Raw genomic sequence first — 23,807 nt, 5'->3', positions numbered from 1 at the left:
CGCTATCCCCGCGGGCGGTCTAGCCTCAGTGCCGAACCGTCCGCGAGGACGTTTTCTGTGCTCAACAATGCCCTTCCTATTATGGCAGTAATATTGCTTGATTTGCCATTGCAAGAGTTGTGGGCGGTCTCAACCTTTTGGATTTGATGAGCTGGGGGCTGGGGCAGGTTTCTTGTGGGTGGACAGACAGAACAGTAGGTAGAACGGATCATTGTGTCAGGACTAAAATATTGACTTATTACTGGTGGTTGATGCCAGGAATGTTAGGCCCAAACCTTTTAACTTTGCCCGTAATGGGCATGCACAATTGAAAATTGTGTCACTGTGGAAAAATGATGATTGAAGAGAGTGGCCCGAGGTTGCCTCCTGGATATATAAAAGACTTAGTGAGGTATGTCTTGCAGTTCAGTATTCGATTATTCATCAATCTGCTATGGTCAATTACTGGCTTAGCAAAATTGAACTATTCCCCGATGCTGATTTTTCAATTAAATTCAGGAAATGTTTGAATGCACTAGAGCTAATAGTTAGTTAGCTAAAAATATACTTGTAGAATTAGCTAATTAATAAATAGTTAACTAACTAAAAACTAATTTACTAAAAATAGCTAATAGCTGAATTATTAGCTAAGATGTTTAGATGTCTCTATCTAATTTTAGACACTATGTCGAAACGAGCAGAAGTTTACTCCACCCAATGGGTACCCTCATCAATTCATTGCGGAAGGTTTATCGCTATTACATGCAAGTCATTTGAGGGAGCGAGCAGTTAAATGTTTGGACAATTGCGTAACCACACTCGTCATTTTTTTCCTGTCCATGTTATATAAAAGGGTTAGGATAAGATTGTTGCCTTCTCAACGAATGGTGCGCAAGCCGCAAGAGAACAAAGGGCAGATGTGCTATGAGTCCGTGTAAAGGTTATGGAGCCTCAAACTGAATATATCTTCGAACGGTAATTTGAGCTCAACACAAACATGATGCCTAATGAAGATGATTTGCAAGATTTTGCTGCAACAAGTGTGAAGGCCAAAAACTGGAAACGCATGGCAACAAATTCAAGCAAACATCGGCACCTCGGCAGATTTTATTAATGGAGACAAGAGTAGAAATGGTTCTTTTGGGCATCACCATGCTCGAACTCTGAAAGGGCCGTGCCGTAGTCTAACGTTAAGCACATACTATGTGCCTGCCACTACGAGCAGCAGAAAGTGGAGTGGCACGCAAGCAGGAATACAGGATGGACAAAATCGGCAGGCCATTGTGCGTTAGTCTATCTTAGCGAAATGTACACTTGGTCCAGCAGGTACACAAGTCCATCTTTATTTCACATGGTCAAACAGCCGAAAACAAACCCGCGCAGATGAGTATTGTCCATTAAGACAATTCAAGCAAGAACATTTTCGTACACCTCTCCAGCATATTTCCAGTTCATCACCTTCCAGATGTTGTTCAGGTAATCCGGCCTAACATTCTTGTACTGCAACCAAGAAAGCAGTGGAGGAGACCACTTAGCACGACAAAAAGGTCACTTCAAGATTGACTCACGACAAAACTGACACTGATATTGGGAGACAAATAAATTTCAATCGAAGTCTACTAAGAATGCATAACACAAATCAATTTGAAAAGATTGCCTTGTTTTTCAGTCAAAACAGCAACAGAGCAACCTTCGAAAATATCATTGCCAAATTGACCTTCTATATGCATGGCCAGTTATCCAAGCATTCAAACTCTTCTGAATACTTTGATGTGTCAACCATAAACCATAATAATGATATAATAACCCATAAGCTGCTAGATTTTGAGATTATCTAAAAAGATTGAAAGATGTAGGAATTATCTTGAATATAAACTACACCGATCTGAATAAGAGCAACTTATAAAAAGGAATCCAGGGGATAATTCATAAGTTGCTAATATTAGGGGTTGTTGAACCAATAGGATGTCTAGATGCAAGGAGCCAATAACAATTTTTGGTGTGGTCTTTCCATATGACTTGAGCAACAGTGTGAATTCATCATCAGTTTAGGAGTAACAACAAGATTACCTGCAGGTAGTACGCATGCTCCCAGACATCAATCCCCAACAGCGGAACCAAGCTTGCACCTTTAGTCACCAGAGGATCCTGCAAGAAACTAAAATCAGCTATGCGCACGAAACAACCTTTCGTACGATCTTCAAAGATAAGGTATGAAACCTAAGATTGAAAACCAGCATGTGACAGAACTGTTGGAATGCAAAACCTGAACCCTAAAAAGGGCTAGGAGTGATATTAATAGACTCAGTAAATGGGCCAGGCCCAATACAGTGAGGGTGAGATGGTAATTACAGGGGGAACACCCCAAACCCTAGACGGGTAGTCTAACACCCCCCGCAGTCACAACTCTATCCTGTACAGATGTTGAGACTAGATCGAAAGTCTAAGAATACACTCGACGGTAGTCCCTTGGTGAAGATGTCGGCGAACTGCAGCGTGGTGGGGACGCTGAGAACCCGAACGTCACCGGCAGCGACACGCTCGCGGACGAAGTGCAGGTCGATCTCTATGTGCTTCGTGCGCTGATGCTGCACGGGGTTGGTGGAGAGGTAGACCGCACTGACGTTGTCGCAGTAGACGAGAGTGGCGCGCTGAAGGGGACTGTGGAGCTCGTGGAGGAGCTGGCGCAGCCAGGAAGCCTCTGCCACACCGTTGGCCACGGCACGGTACTCGGCCTCAGCGCTGGAGCGAGAGACGACGGGCTGCCTCTTGGCGGCCCAAGAGACGAGGTTGGCGCCCAGGAACACGGCGTAGCCGGAGGTGGACCGGCGCGTGTCGGGACAGCCAGCCCAGTCAGCGTCGGTGTAGACCACGAGCTCCGACGTCGGGGATGGGCGGAGTAGGAGGCCGTAGTCGAGGGAGCCGCGGAGGTAGCGCAGAATCTGCTTGAGCGCAGTGAGATGGGGCTCCTGCGGAGTGTGCATATGCAGGCACACCTGCTGGACGGCGTAAGCGATGTCGGGCCTGGAGAACGTGAGGTACTGGAGCGCGCCGGTGAGGCTCCGGTAGGACGTCGCGTCGGCGACCGGAGGCCCGTCGTCCTCAGAGAGCTTCGCCTGAGTGTCGACAGGCGTGGAGCAGGGCTTGCAGTCAGACATGCCAGCCCGCTCCAGGATGTCGATGGCGTACTGGCGCTGGTGGAGGAAGAGACCCTGAGGCCGACGTTCGGCGGTGATGCCGAGGAAGTGGTGTAGGGGCCCCAGGTCCTTCATCGCGAACTCCCGCTGAAGGGCGACGATCGTGCGGTGTAGAAGGTCGGTGGTAGATGCCGTGAGCACAATGTCGTCGACGTAGAGCAGGAGGTAGACGGTGTCGTCGCCGCGCCGGTAGATGAACAGGGACGTGTCCGACTTGGCCTCGACGAAGCCGATGGAGGCCAGGTAGGAGGCGAAGCGACTGTACCAAGCCCGTGGCGCCTGCTTGAGGCCGTACAGGGACCGATTCAGCCGGCAAACCAGATCCGGACGGTCAGCGTCGACGAAGCCGGTGGGCTGGCTGCAGTAGACAGTCTCCGTCAGAGTGCCATGGAGGAAGGCATTCTTGACATCGAGCTGATGGATCGCCCAGTCGCGGGAGAGGGCGAGGGAGAGGACGGCGCGAACAGTGGCGAACTTGACGACAGGGCTGAAGGTCTCGTCGTAGTCCACTCCGGGGCGCTGGGTGAAGCCCCGAAGGACCCAACGGGCCTTGTAGCGGTCGAGGGAGCCGTCCGAGGTCAGCTTGTGGCGAAATAGCCACTTGCCGGTGACCACGTTGGTGCCTGGTGGACGCGGCACCAGGTCCCAGGTGTGGTTGGCCAAGAGGGTCGCGTACTCCTCCTCCATAGCACGACGCCAATGTGGGTCGGCGAGGGCAGTGCGAACGGAGGAGGGCACCGGGGAAGCGTCGGGTGGAGTGCTAGACGTAGCAGCTGCCAGGATCAGCCGGTCGACGGGGCGGAGAACGCCAGCAGCGCGCCGAGTCACCATCGGGTGGACGTGCCCAAGGTCGCGGTGGATGGCGACCAGGTGGTAAACGGACGACTCGGAGCGAACCGCCGGAACGTCGAGAGCGGCGGGGGTGGCCGGCTCGCGGCGGTGATAGACGACGGCGGGGTCGGCGAAACGGGCCGCGCTCGTCGACGGGCCCGAGTCGGGGGGCGCCGAGGTAGTGGCGTGGCCGCGGCGATGGTAGACGAGTGCGGGGTTGGCGAAGCGAGCCGAAGTCGACGGGGCCGCGCGTGGCGCAGGCGGGGTCGACGGGGCCGCGCGTGGCGCAGGCAGGATCGACGGGGCCGCGCGTGGCGCAGGCGGGGTCGACGGGGCCGCGCGTGGCGCGGAAGAGGTCGTCGAGGCCGCACGAGGAGCAGGTAACAGCGCAAGACGAGGAGCCGGAGGAGGGGGAGGAATCGGATCGGACTCGAGGAGGGAGTCAAGATCGGTGGGTGGGGTGGAGCCAGCAAGGGGAAACACATCTTCGTCGAAGATGACATGACGAGAGATGATGATGCGGTGGGAGGTGAGGTCCAGACACCGGTACCCCTTGTGGTCAGGAGAGTAGCCAAGGAATAGACAGCGGGTGGAGCGAGGAGAAAGCTTATGTGGAGCGGTAGCGGAAGTGTTAGGGTAGCAGGCACAGCCGAACACGCGAAGGTGGTCATAGGAAGGGGTTGTGCCGTATAGGGCGAAGTGAGGGGTAGGGTGGCGCACCGCCTTCGAGGGAAGACGGTTGATGAGGTGGGTGGCAGTGTGCAGGGCCTCTGCCCAGTAGCTGGCAGGGAGAGACGCCTGGAAGAGGAGGCAGCGGAGCATATTGGTGGTGGTGCGGATCATGCGTTCGGCTCGGCCGTTCTGTGCAGAGGTGTAGGGGCACGAGAGACGCAACTGGACGCCGTGAGTGAGGAAGAAAGAGCGAGAGGCGTTGTTGTCGAACTCGCGGCCATTGTCGCACTGCAGGGCACGGACCGGGCGCCGGAACTGGGTGGATACCCAGGCGAAAAAGTGAGTGAGGGTGGTAAACGTGTCGGACTTCAGCCGAAGGGGGAAAGTCCAAAGGAAATGGGAGTAGTCATCCAGAATGACCAGGTAGTATTTGTAGCCGGAGAGGCTAAGGACAGGAGATGTCCAGAGATCACAGTGGACAAGATCAAAGGCCTGAACAGCCCTGGACGTGGAAGTAGAAAAAGGAAGACGGGAGTGACGGCCGAGCTGACAAGCATGACAAAGGCGCTCAGAAGAGCCCCGAGTATATGATATGTCGGAGTGGCCGAAAAGCTGGGACATGACGTCAGGTCCAGGGTGTTCGAGGCGACGGTGCCAAATGGCGGAGGAGGTGGTGGTAGTAGCAAGAGTATGAGATGTGGTGGTAGTAGTAAGTACCGGAGATGAGGCTACAGTGGTGTGGGGAGTGGAGGGCAAGTGAAGGGAATAGAGGGGGCCGGAGCTGTCACAGCGAGCGAGCACAGCATGTGTGGGAAGGTGGCGTATGGTGAGGCCCCAGGGGTCGAACTCCATAGAGCACTGGTTGTCACTAGTGAAGCGACGAACCGAGAGGAGGGGATGAGTTAGTCCGGGAGCAACAAGGACGTCGTTAAGGCAGAATGGTCCTGGAAGAGCCGATGTACCTACTGAGGTGACCGGGAGGGTGGAACCGTTGCCGACGACGATGGAGGTAGGATGTGAGGGGTGGGGGTAGTGTGGAAGGAGGCCCCGGAGTCAACCACCCAATCGGTGGTGGTTCGGGGAGGTGGAAGTGGCGAAGGTACGGTGTGAGCGGAGAGGGCCAAAGAAGGTGCCCCGACACAGGCACTAGGAAGGGAGGGAGATGACACGGGCTCAACCGCTAGGGAGGCGATCGCAGCACGTGGGAAGACAAGCGGTCCAGGCACGTGACGGCCCGCCTGAGGGTGGACCTCGACGCAGTCTCGAAGAATAGGGTTCCAGACTGGATCGAAGGACACGAACATGCCCCGGATGAGCTGGCCGTCGTGGAGGAGGACACGCACAGTCACGAGAGCGGCGGGCGAGGTAAAGCTCATGGCGACCGGTGCAGGCCGGCGCAGGGAGGCGCGGACGGGACAGCCGGGCGCGGAACAGTAGGGGTGCGGGTCCTCCGGGCGGGTGCTCCTGGTTGGGTGAAGCAGGGAGAAGGCTGCCGAGTAGCGGGGACGCCAGCAGGAGCAGTGAGGGCTGGGCCGGGCCGGGTGATGGCGCAGCGCGGCGAGGGAATCGACCGCGGGCACTGGGCGCGGCTGCGCGGGGCTTGAGGACGCCCTGGCGCCGGTCGGCTTGGCCGGGTCGCGCCCTGGCGGCTGGAGGAAGGACCGCGACGTGCTTGGCAGAATGGCAGCCGGAGTGCTGGACGCCGGTGGCTGGGAGGCTGGCAGTAGCAGCCTGGGATCTGCCCGAGCGCGGCCGGCGGCGGGAGGAGCGCAGATTCCGCGTCGGGGAGGCGAGGCGAGCGATGGCCGCGGGGCTGGGCGAGCGGCTCGGCCGCGGGGCAGGGCACCGGCGAGGACGCGGGTGAAGCAGGGGCGCGGGGTCGGTGCGGCACCTGGGTCCGGCCGGTCCTGGCGCGGTTGCGCGGCTGGGGCACGCGCGGTCGCGGCAGCACGGCAGGGCGCCTGGGCGGCGTGGCTTGGCGCTGCTCGGTCGGCTCCTGGCGCTGGCGGCGATCGGGACAGGGGCGCACGGCTCGCGACGGGGAAGGCTCCTGGCCTGGGCGGGTGGCGCCCGAGCGGCTGGCGGCGCGGCGGGGGCCTGGCGAGGTCGCGGCTGGCGGCGCGGCAGCCTCCTGGCGCGGACGCGGCAGCAGCCAGGCGCGGCGGCGGACAGGGAGGCCGACGGGGGGAGAGGCCGGCGGCTGGGAGCCGACGGGGGGGGGGGGGAGGGAGGCCGGCGGCTGCAGGGGAGAGGAAGCCCCCGGCGGCTGAAGGACAGGAAACCTAAACCTAGGCTGATACCATGTTGGAATGCAAAACCTGAACCCTAAACAGGGCTAGGAGTGATATTAATAGACTCAGTAAATGGGCCAGGCCCAATACAGTGAGGGTGAGATGGTAATTACAGGGGGAACACCCCAAACCCTAGACGGGTAGTCTAACAAGAACACATGCACCACTGAAGGTAGTATGATGAAGCTCTCCGCAGTTCACAATTTCACAGTTCAACACATCACACATGTGAGATATTACACTCTTGACATGTTTTCAGAAAATTGCCAAGGAAAATGAAAAACTTCTTTCCACATGCCGCAAATGTATCTTTATCTTATAGCAAAGCTACTCACAACGATATTGTGAAAACAACATACTAACCTGTGAGTACCCTTCTACACCCCCTTAGGCCTTTTTTGGGTACTCTAGTATTGACCTCAATCCATATGTGTTGAGGTGGATTGGGGTGTAAATTAGTTTAAATTACACCCCAATCCACTCAATACATATGGATTAGGGTCAATACTAGAGTACCCAAACTAGGCCTTAGTGGGTAACGTTTAAAGCTAGCTTTAAGCATTAACCAGATGGACATGGCCACATTACTCTAACAAAAGAGGGCAAAGGAGAGATGCAGATTTTCAGACATCAACAAAACGGTTTTCGAATCATCTAATCGACCCTAGTCATCATGGCACCGATTAGACAAACTAATTGCAACTAATTATAGTGCATAAAACTGACCGCCATGGCACCGATAAGCCCACTAATCACGATTAGTCGAACAACTTGATAACATTGATCAAATGTAATTTGCTAATGTGGCACAATTAAAATAATTTGACCTGCAGAGGGTAAGACAGCCCCCGAGTATTGTATTAAGAAGAAGATCTTCTCACACAGGTCGAGAAAACCTCCAAACCCCTGCCCCACCCATACATAGCGGCATAGAAGCCCATGTGAGAACGATCGCGGCCGGGGCCGAGCCTTAGACCTGTGCTTTGGCGTGGAAAAAACGAGGGGATTTTTTTAACCACAGCCTGAAATTCGCTACTCAGACCACCTAACCAACTCAGCTAGAGACCCTTTCTCTAATGTGGCACAATTAAAAACAATGAAATGAAACTATCAATTCGGATTGGGCAAATAACTAGAAGGCAGGAAGCACAAGGCACCACTCCGGGTCTGGATCTTGCTGTATCCCCACAGAGCATTTGATCCCTGAGAGAAACCACAGAATGAGAAAGAAAGAGAGGGCGGGGATAGGATTAGTTTTCTAAGAGTCTACATAAAGAAAAAGAGGTTAGGTCCAAAAAGAGAAAAGAAATCAGTAGCCCAGCTAATGGCTTTAGTTAATAAAATTATGTTGGCCAGGAAATAATTACAGATTGGCCAACAGATGAAGCTAAATCACCTGGTCTAACCGCTTTTTATAAAATATCATAAGCAACCATACAATCATTTCCATTAGATGTTTATTTTGATTATTATATTTTCTAATTCATTCTTATGTCATATTAGTGATACCTTTCATAAGCATGCATACAAATGGAAGACCTGAATATAATCACTCAACAACAATTGCAGCATGCAAGATGGCATGTGTCTGTTAGGCTTGCCTATGGGACAACTAGGTGCAAGGAAGTTCCATAAACACAACTCTGTCATATGAAGAATAAACTGATATGAATAACACCTTTCACCTGATTAGCTGTAGTTTCAACTGAAAGCTTTTTTGCCTCTTTATCCAAAGCTAACCACTGCAGAGAAGCATGAGGTTCATGGTCAACAGAACACATCTTCAACTGTTATCGATAAACATAAACAAAGCATAATATACATACCACCCATCCAGATCCTTGTAAAGCAGCGCCTTCTGCATTCATCCTCTTTACAAGTGCCTCAAATGAACCAAAATCCTCATCGATGGCCCAGCCAAGTTTCCCATGTGGCGGCTCCCCACCACCTTCCTGCAAAGCATCCAATATCCACACAATTTTCCAGAAAACGACACAAAAAAGGAAAAGAAACACAGTTGAAACAACATATTGTCTTAACAAGATACTTACGCTAATAGGCTTGAGGTTCTTCCAAAAGATTGAATGGTTCACATGACCTGAAAATTGATAATTATCTTAGTAAAATTCTAGAGCAGAGGAACAGTTAGTTGGCAATCTCAATACAGGGAAATCTTCCCAAAAAGGTTACATGTGGATAAAATCAGGAGGTTAACATGCCATGCTCATGAACAAGTTAAATTGGCCAATGAGCTTCTTGCCAACAAGTGGTAAGGAGCTGCTTCAAGCCTTCAACTCTCATCAATCTAGTCGAAGAAGATAGCTTAAACCAATTTTATTAATGAGAAGGGTTTAATAGGCTGCAGCTTACAAAACAAAATGAACAAGTTTCACTGTTCCACAAACAAGTACAGTATAGCCATAACCCCAAGCATGTTAGGGGTGTGCTTGAGCAGGAGTTTAGTCCATAGTGTAAAAGTGCGAGCAGATCCCATGAAACCTATGCATCTTTGCCGTGAACTTTAACCAATAAATGTTATAACAAACTATTGAATAACTTTTGAATTGTTTGATTTTGAATGTTGAAGGGATATGAATGATGATTATAGCTGAGTATGTTGATTGTTTTAAATTTTAATGAATGTTAAGTAATGGACATAGAAATATGTTCCCCATATCCTTATTCATGTATTTGAGTATTTTTATTCACAACATATAATCCATTGTTTTCCTACATAATTTTTTAATAATTTTCATGTTTTCTATAAAACCGCTAAATAAAATAGCTCCTGCTATAGCTTCTTATAACTTCAGGAAGAGGTTACTGCTTGTTGGCACCTTTTTGGGGCGCCAATCACTCAACAAGAACCGGCGGTGGTGCTCTCTGGTCAGGCGCGGACGATCCGCGGCGCAGGGCCGGACGGTCCGCGACTTGGCACGAGGCGGCGGTGCTCTCTGGTCAGGCGAGGATGGTCCGCGGCACAGGGCCGGACGGTCCGCGACCTGGTGTAGGAACTCGGGTTCCCTGCCTGACGGCCGGACGGTTCGCGACCTGGCGACAAGGTCGTCTTCCTCCTCCTTGCTGGAATCTAGATCTCATCCCCTGGGGGAAAAGATCTTAAGGTGCTCCGGGTCGACAGGTCACCCGGGGTGTCCCCAGACGACGTGGAGTCGCCTAGGAATTAAGAGATCAATTCGAGGAAGAGGTCTTGGATGGACAACTAGATCTTGCCCCACGGGAGGGGTGAGATCCTAGGGTCGTCTTGGGATCGGCAGGCCACCCAAGACGGATCTAGACGACGTAGAGTCGAATAGGGGTGGAAGTGGATATGTGGAAGACTACAACTAGAACTATGCTACATCTACTCCTAGGGCAGAAAAAGTAGGTAAAGTAATTGGTTCGATTGGAATGTGTTCGGGGGTTCTCAATCGGTCGTACCCCTTTATATTTATAGGGGAGGAGGTCTGGACCTTTTCCTAAGAGATAGCCAACAAACTCCCACGTGATTAGATGGATAACCACGCACGAGATAAGGATAAATATCCGAGTTAATCTAATCTCGGGACACGCGGACCGTCCGGGCCCAAGGGCCGGACCGTCCGCTCATTTTGGTGCCCAACATATGCCCCCCTGCCTTTTGGTGGAGCTTGGCGAACCAAAAGCATCAGTGAAAACTTCGGAAATAATTGACCTCATGAGCTTTTGTTCCCGATGTAAGGACTCAGCTCGATGCAAGTCATCGGCTCTTGCAATCAGATAATATAAATAATTGATGGAACTTTAATGCACAGAGGCCGTTTCGGATCGCATCCTCTTCGGCCATATCTACCTGATCAACCTGTCAATAGGCAAAAACTTGTGGTGCCCCCCAGCCCAAATAAGCAAACGGATTGGGCCAGTAATACGAATTCATCGCCGTACCACCCCACACATGAGCAGGACAACACATCGGCGATGGATAGAACGGGACGCACCATGCTATCCCTGGAGGAGGATGACAAGGCGATCTTGGTTGTGCTACCTTTTGGGTCCGTTTAGTCGGCTTTTGCTTTCGCACAGACCGCCCTTTTGACTTCGTCTGCTTTATTGGCCGGTTGTGTGGAACGGTCTTCTTCGTATATTTGGCAAGCAACTGACCAAAAGTAGGGCCGACTCTACTGAGTCGTCCAGACGTCTTAATAGTATTTTGTTTCCTAACACTTGTTTTGGAACCTTGTGGTCCAGTGGTCTGAGGTTGCTGCTTCTGACTGTCTGTGGACTGTCCGACCATTATAGCCGGACCGTCCGCTACTGTCTCGAACTGTTCAGCCTTAGTACCCGGATCGTCTGGCGTACGCAGGACAGGTGACCGTGATCGGGTGTCCGATCGTGCTTGCCCCCCGGTGCCTCCGGTCTTTCTTTTGTCCGGAGTCTTCCGAGTAACCATTATGTGTGACATATTTGGTGTACGGGGATTACCAATGACGATAGTTTTATCTTTGCTTTTATCGGCCGCACAGGGCCGAACTATGACTTTTTTGCTTGTCGGCTCTAATGTGGTGGCAGGGACAGGTGGCCTGTCAATCCTCACCTCCTTTTGAAACCTCAACCGGCCTTCGTTTATAGCCGATTGTATTTGCCGACGAAAGACAGCACAATCATTGGTGTTATGAAGAAAGGAGCCATGCCATTCACAATATATACGCCCTTTTAATTCTTCAACCGGAGGAATTATATGTGATAATTTAATATTACCATGTTTAAGCAACTCATCAAATATTTTATCACACTTAGTAATATTAAATGTGAACTTAACCTTTTCCTTTTGTGTCGAGTGCGGGTGAGAGCGAACAGAAGGTTTGGCCTTAGTGGGCCAAACAAGCTCAGGGACATGTGACCTTTTTGGTTCTTGGGGCTTGGGTGGCCGGTTATATTTATGTCGGCCTTCCGCACTAGGCGGATCACAGGTGACTTCTGGTGCTTCGGACGGTCCGACCTACACAGTCGGACGATCTGCGGGTGGATCGGACGATCCGGTACTATCCTCGGACTGTCCGGTCACGTCAGGCAACACCTGTGACCCTTGCGGTGGGCTCTGTGTAACTCCGGACTGTCCGGCGTAGGGTGCCGGACGGTCCGTGATTGTGTGCAGACGGTCCGACCGTGCTCAGGGTTGACTCACCATTTAGCAAAGATGGTGGTGACGGTCGTCCTGAATATGAGTCCATCGGCATACCAGAATATGGCTGGGGAAACCCATTTGTCGCTGATGTGTTTGGCGCAATTGTTTCAGCGCCTAATTTATGTGATAAAAAATTAGGCATGTGAGTTTTTCCTAATGCATGTGCCATCCTCTCTATATCCTCTGTGATACTTTTAATCCGATTATCAAAAGAAATTTTAATAGATGGAATATCATCGGCTGACCTGGCATCACCTATCGTGGGGAGCTGTTGCAGCACGGCTAACATATACTCGGCGTTTATCTCCCTCTCTTGGACGGTCTTCTGGTGGCAGTCTACCCTGAAGTGCGAGAGGTACCACTTATCCGCCACCTTAAGCACCTGATCCTTTTGTCGGTGGGCCTCCTCGTCTATTTTCTTCATGTCATCTTCTAATCTTTTATGCTCAACGGCCGATAAATTAGTCAGCCTTGTGTTGCTGTTTGGAGAAGCACTGTTGAGATCTTTAGAATCGGCCATGTAAGCCTGATTTTGTAGATCTGCAACTTCTTCCCCAGCGGAGTCGCCAAAAAGTATGTTGGCACCTTTTTGGGGCGCCAATCACTCAACAAGAACCGGCGGTGGTGCTCTCTGGTCAAGCGCGGACGATCCGCGGCGCAGGGCCGGACAGTCCGCAACTTGGCGCGAGGCGGCGGCGCTCTCTGGTCAGGCGAGGACGGTCCGCGGCACAGGGTCGGACGGTCCGCGACCTGGTGCAGGAACTCGGGTTCCCTGCCTGACGGCCAGACGGTCCGCGCCCTAGGGCCGGACGGTCCGCGACCTGGCGACAAGGTCGTCTTCCTCCTCCTTGCTGGAATCTAGATCTCGCCCCCTAGGGGAAAAGATCTTAAGGTGCTCCGGGTCGACAGGTCACCCGGGGTGTCCCCAGATGACGTGGAGTCGCCTAGGAATTAAGAGATCAATTCGAGGAAGAGGTCTTGGATGGACAACTAGATCTTGCCCCACGGGAGGGGTGAGATCCTAGGGTCGTCTTGGGATCGGCAGGCCACCCAAGACGGATCTAGACGACGTAGAGTCGAATAGGGGTGGAAGTGGATATGTGGAAGACTACAACTAGAACTATGCTACATCTACTCTTAGGGCAGAAAAGGTAGGTAAAGTAATTGGTTCGATTGGAATGTGTTCGGGGGTTCTCAATCGGCCGTACCCCTTTATATTTATAGGGGAGGAGGTCTGGACCTTTTCCTAAGAGATAGCCAACAAACTCCCACGTGATTAGATGGATAACCACGCACGAGATAAGGATAAATATCCGAGTTAATCTAATCTCGGGACACGCGGACCGTCCGGACCCAAGGGCCGGACCGTCCGCTCATTTTGGTGTCCAACACTGCTAAATATCATAGGTCCGAACATCAGTAACAACAGCTCTAAAAGTTTCGATAGCCAACCATATCACACTGATTTCACAACACGAACTTGACCAGTTCTTATCAATCACAACTTGACAAATGCCACTCGCATCATCAGTCCTAGATCAGTACAGTAAAGAAAGGCCATACAGCTAGATGCAAGAAAAAGGTAAACAATGCCAAAACCAGTTAATAATAGAGACAAGACGACCCTAATGGTAGCACGAACCAATCTAGAAAATTCGACGGTTACAGTAGCACTAACAGAAGGAGGCAGGGGCGGACTCCAATATGCAATATCCTAATTGGATCCCATCGATCCATCGAAGGTCCATCTAAATCTGCATCCATTGTCTATGACAAAACCTCCACCACACCCACCGAAAACCTCAGGGTATAGACTATAGAGACACTCGTCGAAATCAGGGAGGTCAACAACAAGCAACCCTCTCGCACTCAGATCACACGAGATGGGGGGAGAAAAGCGCACTAAGCCCCCCCATCGAACCCATCAAATTCGCCCCGCACAGGGCCGTTACTCACCGCCGCCGTTGAACTTGATGGCGCCCTGGAGCTGGACGACAGCGGAGGCGTCGCCCTTGGCGACGGCAGCGTCGAGCTGCTCCAGCGCCTTGTTGTAGTTGGCGACGTAGGTGGCGTGGTGCTTCTGGTGGTGCAGGCGCATGATCTCCCCCGAGATGGCCGGCTCCAGCGCGCCGAAGTCGTAGGAGAGGTCGGGGAGCGCGACCGTCGTCACCCCCCTCGCGGACGCCGCCGACGGCCGGGCCGCGCCGCCGAGCGCGAAGGATAGGGCGTTCTTCGATGCCAGGGTGCGGAGAGCCATGGCTTCGCTCGCTCGCTCGCTCGCTGTCACTCGACTCTCGTAGGTGCGTATGCGGAGTGTGTGACACCGAGATGGAGAGGATGGCTGAGGAGCGGCGGGGCGGCTCACTATTCCTTTGAGCTGCCTCTTGGAGGGTTTCTGGAAGGGGAGGTTAAGGTTTGGTGGAGAGAACCTGCGTGGCGATGCGCGCAGGTGGACGCGTTCGTGATTCGTGTACTAGACTAGATGATGACGTGCCTGTGAGCACACAGACATTATTGCGGTCGCCGTCGCACACGAGGGCTCGGCTGGCCAGGTTCATGTCCGATGTAACGAAAACTGCGGCGGCCGCAACCTTTTCGTCAACCTTGACCGGAACCACCCGCATAAGGCTATATCTCGGACAGTTCACCTGTGCCAAACCTATATTTAGAGTGATATCATATATTTGGTTACTCGTGTGAGCTCACCTTATCTGAAAAATCGTTAGAGATAACATTGGATAGTTATATCTAAATCATTGACCTTAAACCAAACAATCTTATCTGAAAAATCATTCTATCACGTCCTATCATGTCATGTTAACCAAACACACCCTCAAATTACACTCAGAGAACAGTACGGTTTACAGTATAAAACAGTATAAAACAGTGTTTACGTGACCATATAGATGAATCGTTAAACACGGTCTAACTAGTCAAAAACGTAAATAGCTCACCAGCACGTGTTTCATCTACAGACTGTAGCGGCCCACGTCACTCACACTGTCACACAACACAACGACAGGGAGAGCTGAACTGGACACGACGTGCTAGATATGATGGCAGGCCACATGAAAAGTTGGCGGCGTCGCTAGATGATTGGTATCGATTGTTGATGTGAGTTGGTTTGGTTAAATATGGATCGTATTTAAGGTAGTAATGGATCACGATCCCAATGTTTCTTCACAATAAGTTAGGATTATTAATAAATTTTAGTTTAAAATAAATAGGAATAGAGTCTGATCATAATTTACTATTTAGAACTCATTAGCACATCTAACTATATTGGAGAATGGGCCAGTATTAATGAGAATCAGTAATATTGATCTGAATTGGTCGATGCCAACCTTCTATTGCTACATGCAGTTTTTTTGTTTGCCTGTCTTGTTGCCTGAGTATAGCCACCAATAAGTTGTACTGTTGTCTAGTTCGATTTATGTTGAACTAAAGCAACTTATGATGCGGTCAAACAATGGGGCTTGAGTTGTTGCTTTGCCATCTTTCATGCCAATGATGTTTGTTATTCTATTATGTACATATTATTACAATGCATTGGCTTGTTTTCTAAAGTCATTAATTAATGCAAGCTTTATAAAATTGATAGTCTTAAAAGACAAACTCATGCGCCGCCACTCTCTCTATGTTATGAACAAAGGCAACTAATTTCTACTACTAGATTGGAGGTGTCTAGAATGTGCTAGTTCACTCAGGCAACAAAAGGGAGCAAAGCTATCTTTGCTTGCTTACTAAGTGTAAGGTTTCTACATGTTGTTATCATGCCAATTAAGCCCGTTGTGCCTATATGGCAATGGTTCCTTTGTTTAGACTGAGACAACAATGTAATATATTGTGTGAGATATACCTATGATGTGCTGAACTTTAACTTGCTTTAGTTGGTTTCAATTAACAAGGCAAAAATTATACTATGCAGATTCATGTTGCATGATATGTCGTATTCAACGGCAAGAGCCCTATAATATACACAATGTTTTATGAGGTAGAAACATAGGTCCATGACTTCTCTTATGATTTTCATCTCAAATATGTTATCTATGATGAAGCAGTTTGAGATCTCATCTCTTTTATCTAAATAAATGGTGTGTATTTTTCTAACTAGCTAAATAAAGTTGTTCAACCTCCTCCTCGTGCTACTCCTGATAATAAATCTAAGGGGAAATTATTTGTGGCACACTAACAAAGAGTGGCTTTAGCTCTTGGACGCTAGAAATGATACTATTTATTAGAAACATTGTTCATTTTCTAGGGCAAATTGCAGCAATAAATTTTTTTATTTTAGGTAAGACTTTGTGCACAAGACATTTCCTAAAATGGATTATAAGCAGTGTAGTTTGCAGGGCAAAATAGTGTTTTACATGGTTATATGCACCGCCCACAACCATAGAGTTGAATTAGCTAGACATACTGAAAGGGAAATGTGCCCTTGGGCCATTTCTAAGTATTTTGGTGATTGAGTGCCAACACAAGTGCTTAAGTGTTAATCTATGCCAATTGATGGACAAAGTGCAAATCAAGAGTAAAGGTATGTTTCTAAGACTTAGTACATTATTTTGGAGACTAATGTTTTGTGTCTAAGTGCTGGAAACAAGAGAAATCACTTTGAAAAAAGATGGCTTTCTTCAGCCAAAGACAGTTTAGTCTGGGAGCACCGGACTGTCCGGTGGTGCACCGGACAGTGTCCGGTGCGCCAGGCTGGCAACTGTCAACTAGCTGCTCTCGGGAGGCGATCAACGGCGTATGGCTATAAATCACCGGACTATCCGGTGGTGCACCGGACTGTCCGGTGAGCCATTCACAGGCGAAGTCGTCGCTCTCGGGAAGTGATTAACGGCGTACGGCTATAAATCACCGGACTGTCCGGTGGTGCACCGGACTGTCCGGTGAGCCAACGGTCGGTCGGGCCAACGGTCGGCCGCGTAATCCGCGCACGACGCGTGGCCGAGCCAACGGTCAGAAGGGGGCACCGGACTGTCCGGTGTGCACCGGACTGTGTCCGGTGCGCCAACGGCTCTGAATCTGCAACGGTCGGCTTCGCCAAATAAGGAAAGAGATCCGCACCAGACAGTGTCCGGTGGTGCACCGGACTGTCCGGTGCGCCAGGCGACAGAAGGCAAGAATTGCCTTCCTGGAATGCTCTCAATGGCTCCTAGCTGCCTTGGGGCTATAAAAGGGACCCCTAAGCGCATGGAGGAATATACCAAGTATTCTCTAAGCATTCCTAAGCACCAAGACTTCAATTCCGCGCATTCGATTCTTCGTGATCGCAACTAGAGCTCCATTTGAGTAGTGTACTCTTCGAGTTGTGTTGAGAGCTCGTGTTGTGACTTGTGTGCATGTTTGTCGGCGTTTCGAGACCGGGGGGTCCATGAGCCGACGAGTGAAGTGTCGCTGCGTGCCCCAGCCCAGATGGGTCGACGCGAGGCCGAACACGAAGGGGGGAAAGTGAGGTGGCCGGAGATGGGCGAGAGAGAGGTGGAAATCCCGCGGCCTTCGTGTTCGTCCCGCGCCCAGGTCGGGTGCGCTTGCAGTAGGGGGTTACAAGCGTCCACACAGGGGAAGGAGCGAGCGGCATCACGCGAGCGCCCGTCTCGTCCTCGTCCCCGTGCGGCCAACCCCCTCTAAGAGGGCCCTGGTCCTTCCTTTTATAGGCGTAAGGAGAGGATCCAGGTGTACAATGGGGGGTGTAGCAGAGTGCTACGTGTCTAGCGGAGGAGAGCTAGCGCCCTAAGTACACGCCATCGTGGCGGCCAGAGAGATTTTGGCGCCCGGTTTGTGTGATGTCGTGGCCGTCGGAGGAGCGCTGGAGCCTGGCGGAGGGACAGCTGTCGGGGCCGTCGAGTCCTTGCTGACGTCCTCTTGCTTCCGTAAGGGGGCCGAGAGCCGCCATCGTCAGGGAGCGTGCGGGGCGTCACCATCGCCTATCTGGCGGAGCGAGCCAGATGGGACACCGGTCTTGTTCCCCGTAGCCTGAATCAGCTTGGAGTAGGGTAATGATGGCGCCTCCTGTTGATGTGGCTGGTCCGCGCCCTAGGTTGGGCGATGTGGAAGCTCCTCCGAGGTCGAGGTCGAGTCCGTCTTCCGTGGCCAAGGCCGAGTCCGAGCCCCTAGGTCGGGCGAGGCGGAGGCCGTTGGCTGAGGCCAGGGCGGAATTTGAGTCCTGGAGTCGGGCGAAGCGGAGTTCGTCATCTTCTGGGGCTGAGCCCAAGTCCGAGCCCTGGGTCGGGCAGAGCGGAGTTTGCCGTCTTTCGGGGCTTAGCCCGAGTCCGAGCCCTGGGTCGGGCGGAGCGGAGTTCGCCGTCTTCCGGGGCTTAGCCCGAGTCCGAGCCCTAGGTCGGGCAGAGCGGAGTTCGCCGTCTTCCGGGGCTTAGCCCGAGTCCGAGCCCTGGGTCGGGCGGAGCGGAGTTCGTCGTCTTCCGGGGCTTAGCCCGAGTCCGAGCCCTGGGTCGGGCAGAGCGGAGTTCGCCGTCTTCCGGGGCTTAGCCCGAGTCCGAGCCCTGGGTCGGGCGGGACGGAGTTTCCTATGGTGTGCGGCCGGGCCTGACTGCCTGTCAGCCTCACTCTGTCAAGTGGCACCGCAGTCGGAGCGGCGCAGGTGGCGCTGTCTTTCTGTCAGACCGGTCAGTGGAGCGGCGAAGTGACGGCGGTCACTTCGGCTCTGTCAGCTGAGGGGCGCGCGTCAGGATAAAGGTGTCAGGTCACCTTTGCATTAAATGCTCCTGCAATTTGGTCGGGGTTGCTTCTTGGCGAAGACAGGGCCTCGGGCGAGCTGGGAACGTGTTCGCCGCTGGAGGGGGGCCTCGGGCGAGGCGAAGATCCTCCGGGGTCGGCTGCCCTTGTCCGAGGCTAGGCTCGGGCGAGGCGTGATCGAGCCCCTCGAATGGACTGATCCCTGACTTGATCGCACCCATCAGGCCTTTGCAGCTTTATGCTGATGGGGGTTACCAGCTGAGAATTAGGAGCCTTGAGGGTACCCCTAATTATGGTCCCCGACAGTAGCCCCCGAGCCTCGAAGGGAGTGTTAGCACTCGCTTGGAGGCTTTCGTCGCACTTTTTTGCAAGGGGACCAGCCTTTCTCGGTTGCGTTTTGTTCCGGTGGGTGCGCGCGAGCGCACCCGCCGGGTGTAGCCCCCGAGGCCTTGGAGGAGTGGTTTGACTCCTCCGAGGTCTTAACGCCTCGCGCAATGCTTCGGCTGGTCTGGTCGTTCCCTCATGCAAGCTGGCCGTAGCCCGGGTGTACGGTTTGGCCAGAGCCGGGTTTGCGAGAGCAGCCCCCGAGCCTCTACACAGGGCGAGAGGGCGATCAGGGACAGACTTGACTTTTTTACATACGCCCCTGCGTCGCCTTTCCACAAGGAGGAGGGGGGAGAGCGCCATGTTGCCCTCGGTGGGCGCCGAACATGGCGTCTCCGGTGAGCTGCAGGCGGGTGATCCGAGCGGACGTCCGAGCCCCATTCGTTAGGGGTCGGCTAGGGGCCCAGAGGCGCGTCCAAAAGTACCTGCGGGTGATCTGCCGGACCCGGTCCCCTGGCGACGGGGTCCGAGGGCTCGATGCCTCCCTCCGATGGGATTCCGTTACAAGATCGTTCCCGCTGGTCTCGGAAATGTCCTAGGGTACCTCGGGAGCGCAGCCCGAGCCTTGGTTATGTATCGAACGTACCCATGGTCATCCCTCGCTCTGTGTCTGAGGCGGCTGTGAACCCTTCGAGGGCTAGCCTTCGAACCCCTGATCAGTAGTGGGCGCGGAGCCCGAGTAGCCTGAGGCGGCCGTTGAACCCTTCCGAGGGGCCGGCCTTCGAACCTCTGACCAGTAGTGGGTGTGGAGCCCACGTGCTCTGAGGCGGCTGTTGAACCCTTCCGAGGGGCCAGCCTTCGAACCTCTGATCAGTAGGGAGGCTCGGAGCCTGGTTCCTTCACAGGGAAGGATCCCTTCCGGGGTATCCCCCTTTCCCGGTCCCTGTTGCAAGAGAGAGAAAGAGGAAAAAGGGAAAAGGATACGAAATCGAACGACGCGGCGTACCTTTTTTGACGCGGTCATTATGGCGAAGGTGAAGCGTCGCTCGCTTCTCCTGCCAAAGGCGCCGCCTGTCCCGCCGCGGAGTTAATGCGACGGGGCGAGTGGTTCGCAGGGCAGCCGTTGCGCGTGCGCGAGCCATTCGAGGAACGGAACACGGGTGCGTTGTCTTCACGCCGTGAGAGAGGGTTCTCTTGCTGCCCCCGGATGGGATGTAAGCTTGGCTGACGACGTGACCGCTGCTCCTGCCCACCTGCCACCGCCATTACTGCCGGCCCGTTTTCAGTCGCATTGACCGTTGCGCCAGGCTGGAGCCGCTGGGTCGTGCGCTGGGTCGCCTCGAGTCGCGGTATTGGTTCCGCAGTCGAGGAGGCGCGGTGGTGGCGCAGGTGGCGGTGCAGTTGCCTGCACGAAGCATTCGGCGTGCCGGTTGCATGATGCGTGGGTCTAGGCCTCCATGTCGGGCGTGTTGGGAGTCGGAGAAGTGCACCCACTTGGCGTGGTTGCATGCCGCCTGCACGGCTGCCCGCCCTTTCGCCCGCTGGTCTGGGCAAAAGTGGAGAGCCGCTTGTAACCGCTGGGCGGTTGCACGCACCGCGCACGGCGGTTTGGCTTCTTCTGCTCTGAACCGGCTTGCATGACATGTGGGACCCAGCCCCCGCGCCGTAGGGGGAGGGCCTTGGAGCGCGTTGGAGAAGACTCAGCCCACGACGGCTGGGGACGCAAGTAGGGAGAGTCGCCTTTAAAAAGGAGGGTGACCCTCTTGGAAGGCGACCGTGTCTTCGCGCTCCCTTATGCATCGTGTCTTTCCATCTTCCAAGCCCCCGGATGGGGGATATCCGCTGTCTTTCCGCTTCGTCGTTGGAGGAACGCAACTCTGCGGGAGTTGGTACCTTTCAGCCGTCGTTCGGCTTCCAGGATTTTCATCATGCAGCCCGGCTGCACCCCTCCACCGGCGGTCACCCAAGACGGTGACCTCCAGCTCCTGGATGGGGAGAGGCAAGCCGGGCTGCGATCTTGGTCCCACCCTCAGCTTCAAGGATGTTCATCATCCCCATTGGGGTGGAGGCCGGGTTGAGCCGGAGCTCTACCTCCCGTGCGGGTTCGTGGGTCGGCCTCTCCTTCGGCGTTCGAGGGAGAGGGCGCTCACTGGCCCTGCGGGCGGGTCGGACTTCGACAACGCGGGGCTGGTCGACGGCGGGCGTCATCAGCCTCAGCGCGTTGGGCTCGTCGGCTTAGCTCCTGGTGCCCCCTGCTGCCGGAAGGCGGCTGTCGCGCCGTGTGCACGGGAGGACCGCCCAAGATATCGCGCGCTGCCAGGGCGGCGTTCGTGTTCGGGGGTGGTTCTCCCTTTGCACCGGTACGGCGCCTCCACGCGGAGGTCGGTGCCTCACTCGCCCGGGAGGATCTGAGTGGGGATCTGCCGGAGGGCTGACGGCCCCTGTCGTCGGTGCCGAGGTGGAGGCGGCTCGAGAAGTCCCCGTTGCCGACGGGATCACCACCACCATCCGCGCTTCGGGCCTCCGGCTCTTTGTACTTGTCCTCGCCCCTCGAGCGTCGGCGTGGGCGAGGGCAAGATTGCAGCAGCATCCGCCCCGAGGCCCTCGCTGCTGCAGTTCGGCCACCCGGAGCGGGGGCCGTTGTCGTTGCTGGCGGAGCGGACGACGGCGAGCCGCCCGTCGGTCTTCTGCTACTCCGCAGGCCCCCCCCATCGAGCGGGGCTGTTCGTACCTGCGGAGGTGGAACCGGAGTTCCGTTTGTAATGGCACTTCGAATGCCAGTGTTTTTGTTCACTGTGGCTGTCGAGGCCTGAACATGTATGTATTTTCGGCGCGGAGCCGTGTTTTTTCTTCATTTCGAACACTAAGACTCGCCTTGTTGATTATCTGAACCGCTTCACCGAGCGTGAGTTACCTCGTGCAAAGGTGACGAGTGAGGTATCCGTATCCCGGAGGAGTAGGAGTCCCTCGGCTCGGTCGGCCTTGCTGTCCGAGGCCCCTCTTGCTTAGTTACAGGAACCCCTCGGCTACTCTTCGATGAGCCGAAGCCGGAGGTAGCGGTGTCAGCACGGACGAAGGCAGAGTTGGCTTCGAAAAGGAGATGAAGTTGGCCAGAGCCTGGCCGGGTCACCCACTGGTGGAGCCGACGCCGGAGTTGAGCTGCCGAGGCCACAAGCCGAGCTGATGTCTTTGAGGGTCAGCTGGCCGAGGCCTCGGGGTGGCCGGCCGAGCCGCCTGCTCGGGTCGGATTCTCGAAGAAGACCCTGGCGGCGATGGCCCGGGCGTGGTGCTGATGTCGTCCTTCAGAGTGGGGGCCCTCCGACCGCGTCGCCGTCCGAGGCTAGGTCAGACCCCGCCGAAGGTGTAGTTGATGCCGAGGGTGCTGCTGCCCCCTTCGGTTGTCGACGTCCGAGCCTGCAGGATCAGTTCGTCTTGTAGTGTGTGTATGTTTTCTGCGTCCGCCGAGGCCTGAACACACCGTCGCCGTGTTTGTAAAGCTGCGTTTCTTTTCCTCTTGCTTTGAGTGCCCGGACTCACTTGTCGGTAACAGAATTGTTTGTGCGGGCGAGAGTTGCTTTTCACGGAAGGTGATGAGTGAGGTATCCGTATCCCGGAGGCGTAGGAATCCCTCGGCTCGGTCGGCCTTACCGCTTACGCGCGCTCTTACTCGTCCATAGGGTTCTGTTACCGACGCAGTCGAGAAGGCCCGAAAAATCATTTCGGCAGAGGATCTTCTCGAGCATGAAGACTTGTTCGGTCCGCGGAGTCACTTATCCGAGCACGAGTTACTTATCGCAGAAGGTGATGAGTGAGGTATCCGTATCCCGGAGGCGTAGGAGTCCCTCGGCTCGGTCAGCCTTGGCTGCTTACGTGTACTCCGCCGTTTTCAGGATCCACTTTTGAAGTAGTCGAAGAGCACGAAAAGCATTCTGGCAGAAAAGATTTTTTTTCTTTTTTCGAGGAAAATTTTGACGCAGAGGGGGTTGCCCCCTTCTAGCCCCCGAGGGAGGGTCGGGCTTTGCTGAGGCAAGGCTGACCCTTCCTTGACGACCAGACTTGGTGTGTGAACGAAGTATACGAGCAACTTGAAAACATCTTAAGGGTAGAAGCGACGTAGCTGTTGGATGTTCCAAGCGTTGTTGTAGACCTCGCCTTGGCTGTTGGCCAGCTTGTATGTTCCGGGCTTCAGAACCTTGGCGATGACGAACGGCCCTTCCCAGGGAGGCGTGAGCTTGTGCCGCCCTCGGGCGTCTTGTCGCAGCCGAAGCACCAGGTCGCCCACCTGGAGGTCTCGGGACCTAACCCCTCGGGCGTGGTAGCGTCGCAGGGACTGCTGGTACCGCGCCGAGTGTAGTAATGTCACACCCGGGTTTTAGGGGTACCAAGACCCGGGCGCGAACATAATCACCAGGTGTGCTGGGACCAAGTCTCACACATATGATGCATAGTGGCACAGGATCGAATGTCACATCTTTACTATATAACAGGAGTTCTATACAAAATAATTAAATAATTACATCATATGAGGAAACGATCCAGCAACCCAAAGTTGACTGGGAGACGACGGCCTAGACCACTCACGAACTCATCACAGCATCCTCCACGCGCCTCATCCTGTGGTACCTGCTCTTGACCTGTGGGGGGGTGTGA

General features: G+C 53.9%; 1 protein-coding gene across 1 annotated transcript; it reads right to left on the bottom strand.

Moving 5' to 3' along the window:
• Window positions 1-1,058: 1,058 nt before the first annotated feature.
• LOC100193398 (superoxide dismutase [Mn] 3.4, mitochondrial) lies at window positions 1,059-14,575 on the bottom strand. The gene is made up of 6 exons (NM_001138523.1): window positions 14,088-14,575; window positions 9,022-9,068; window positions 8,797-8,922; window positions 8,656-8,712; window positions 2,050-2,127; window positions 1,059-1,479 (listed from the first exon to the last, which is right to left on the bottom strand). Exons 1-6 carry the CDS (start codon window positions 14,386-14,388, stop codon window positions 1,387-1,389), a joined length of 702 nt encoding a protein of 233 aa, NP_001131995.1. The 5' UTR covers window positions 14,389-14,575; the 3' UTR covers window positions 1,059-1,386.
• Between the last annotated feature and the right edge of the window lie 9,232 nt (window positions 14,576-23,807).

This window comes from Zea mays, chromosome 8, assembly GCF_902167145.1.
Source record: "Zea mays cultivar B73 chromosome 8, Zm-B73-REFERENCE-NAM-5.0, whole genome shotgun sequence".
Classification (NCBI taxonomy): Eukaryota; Viridiplantae; Streptophyta; class Magnoliopsida; order Poales; family Poaceae; genus Zea; species Zea mays.
This window is presented reverse-complemented; position numbering and strand designations above follow the sequence as displayed.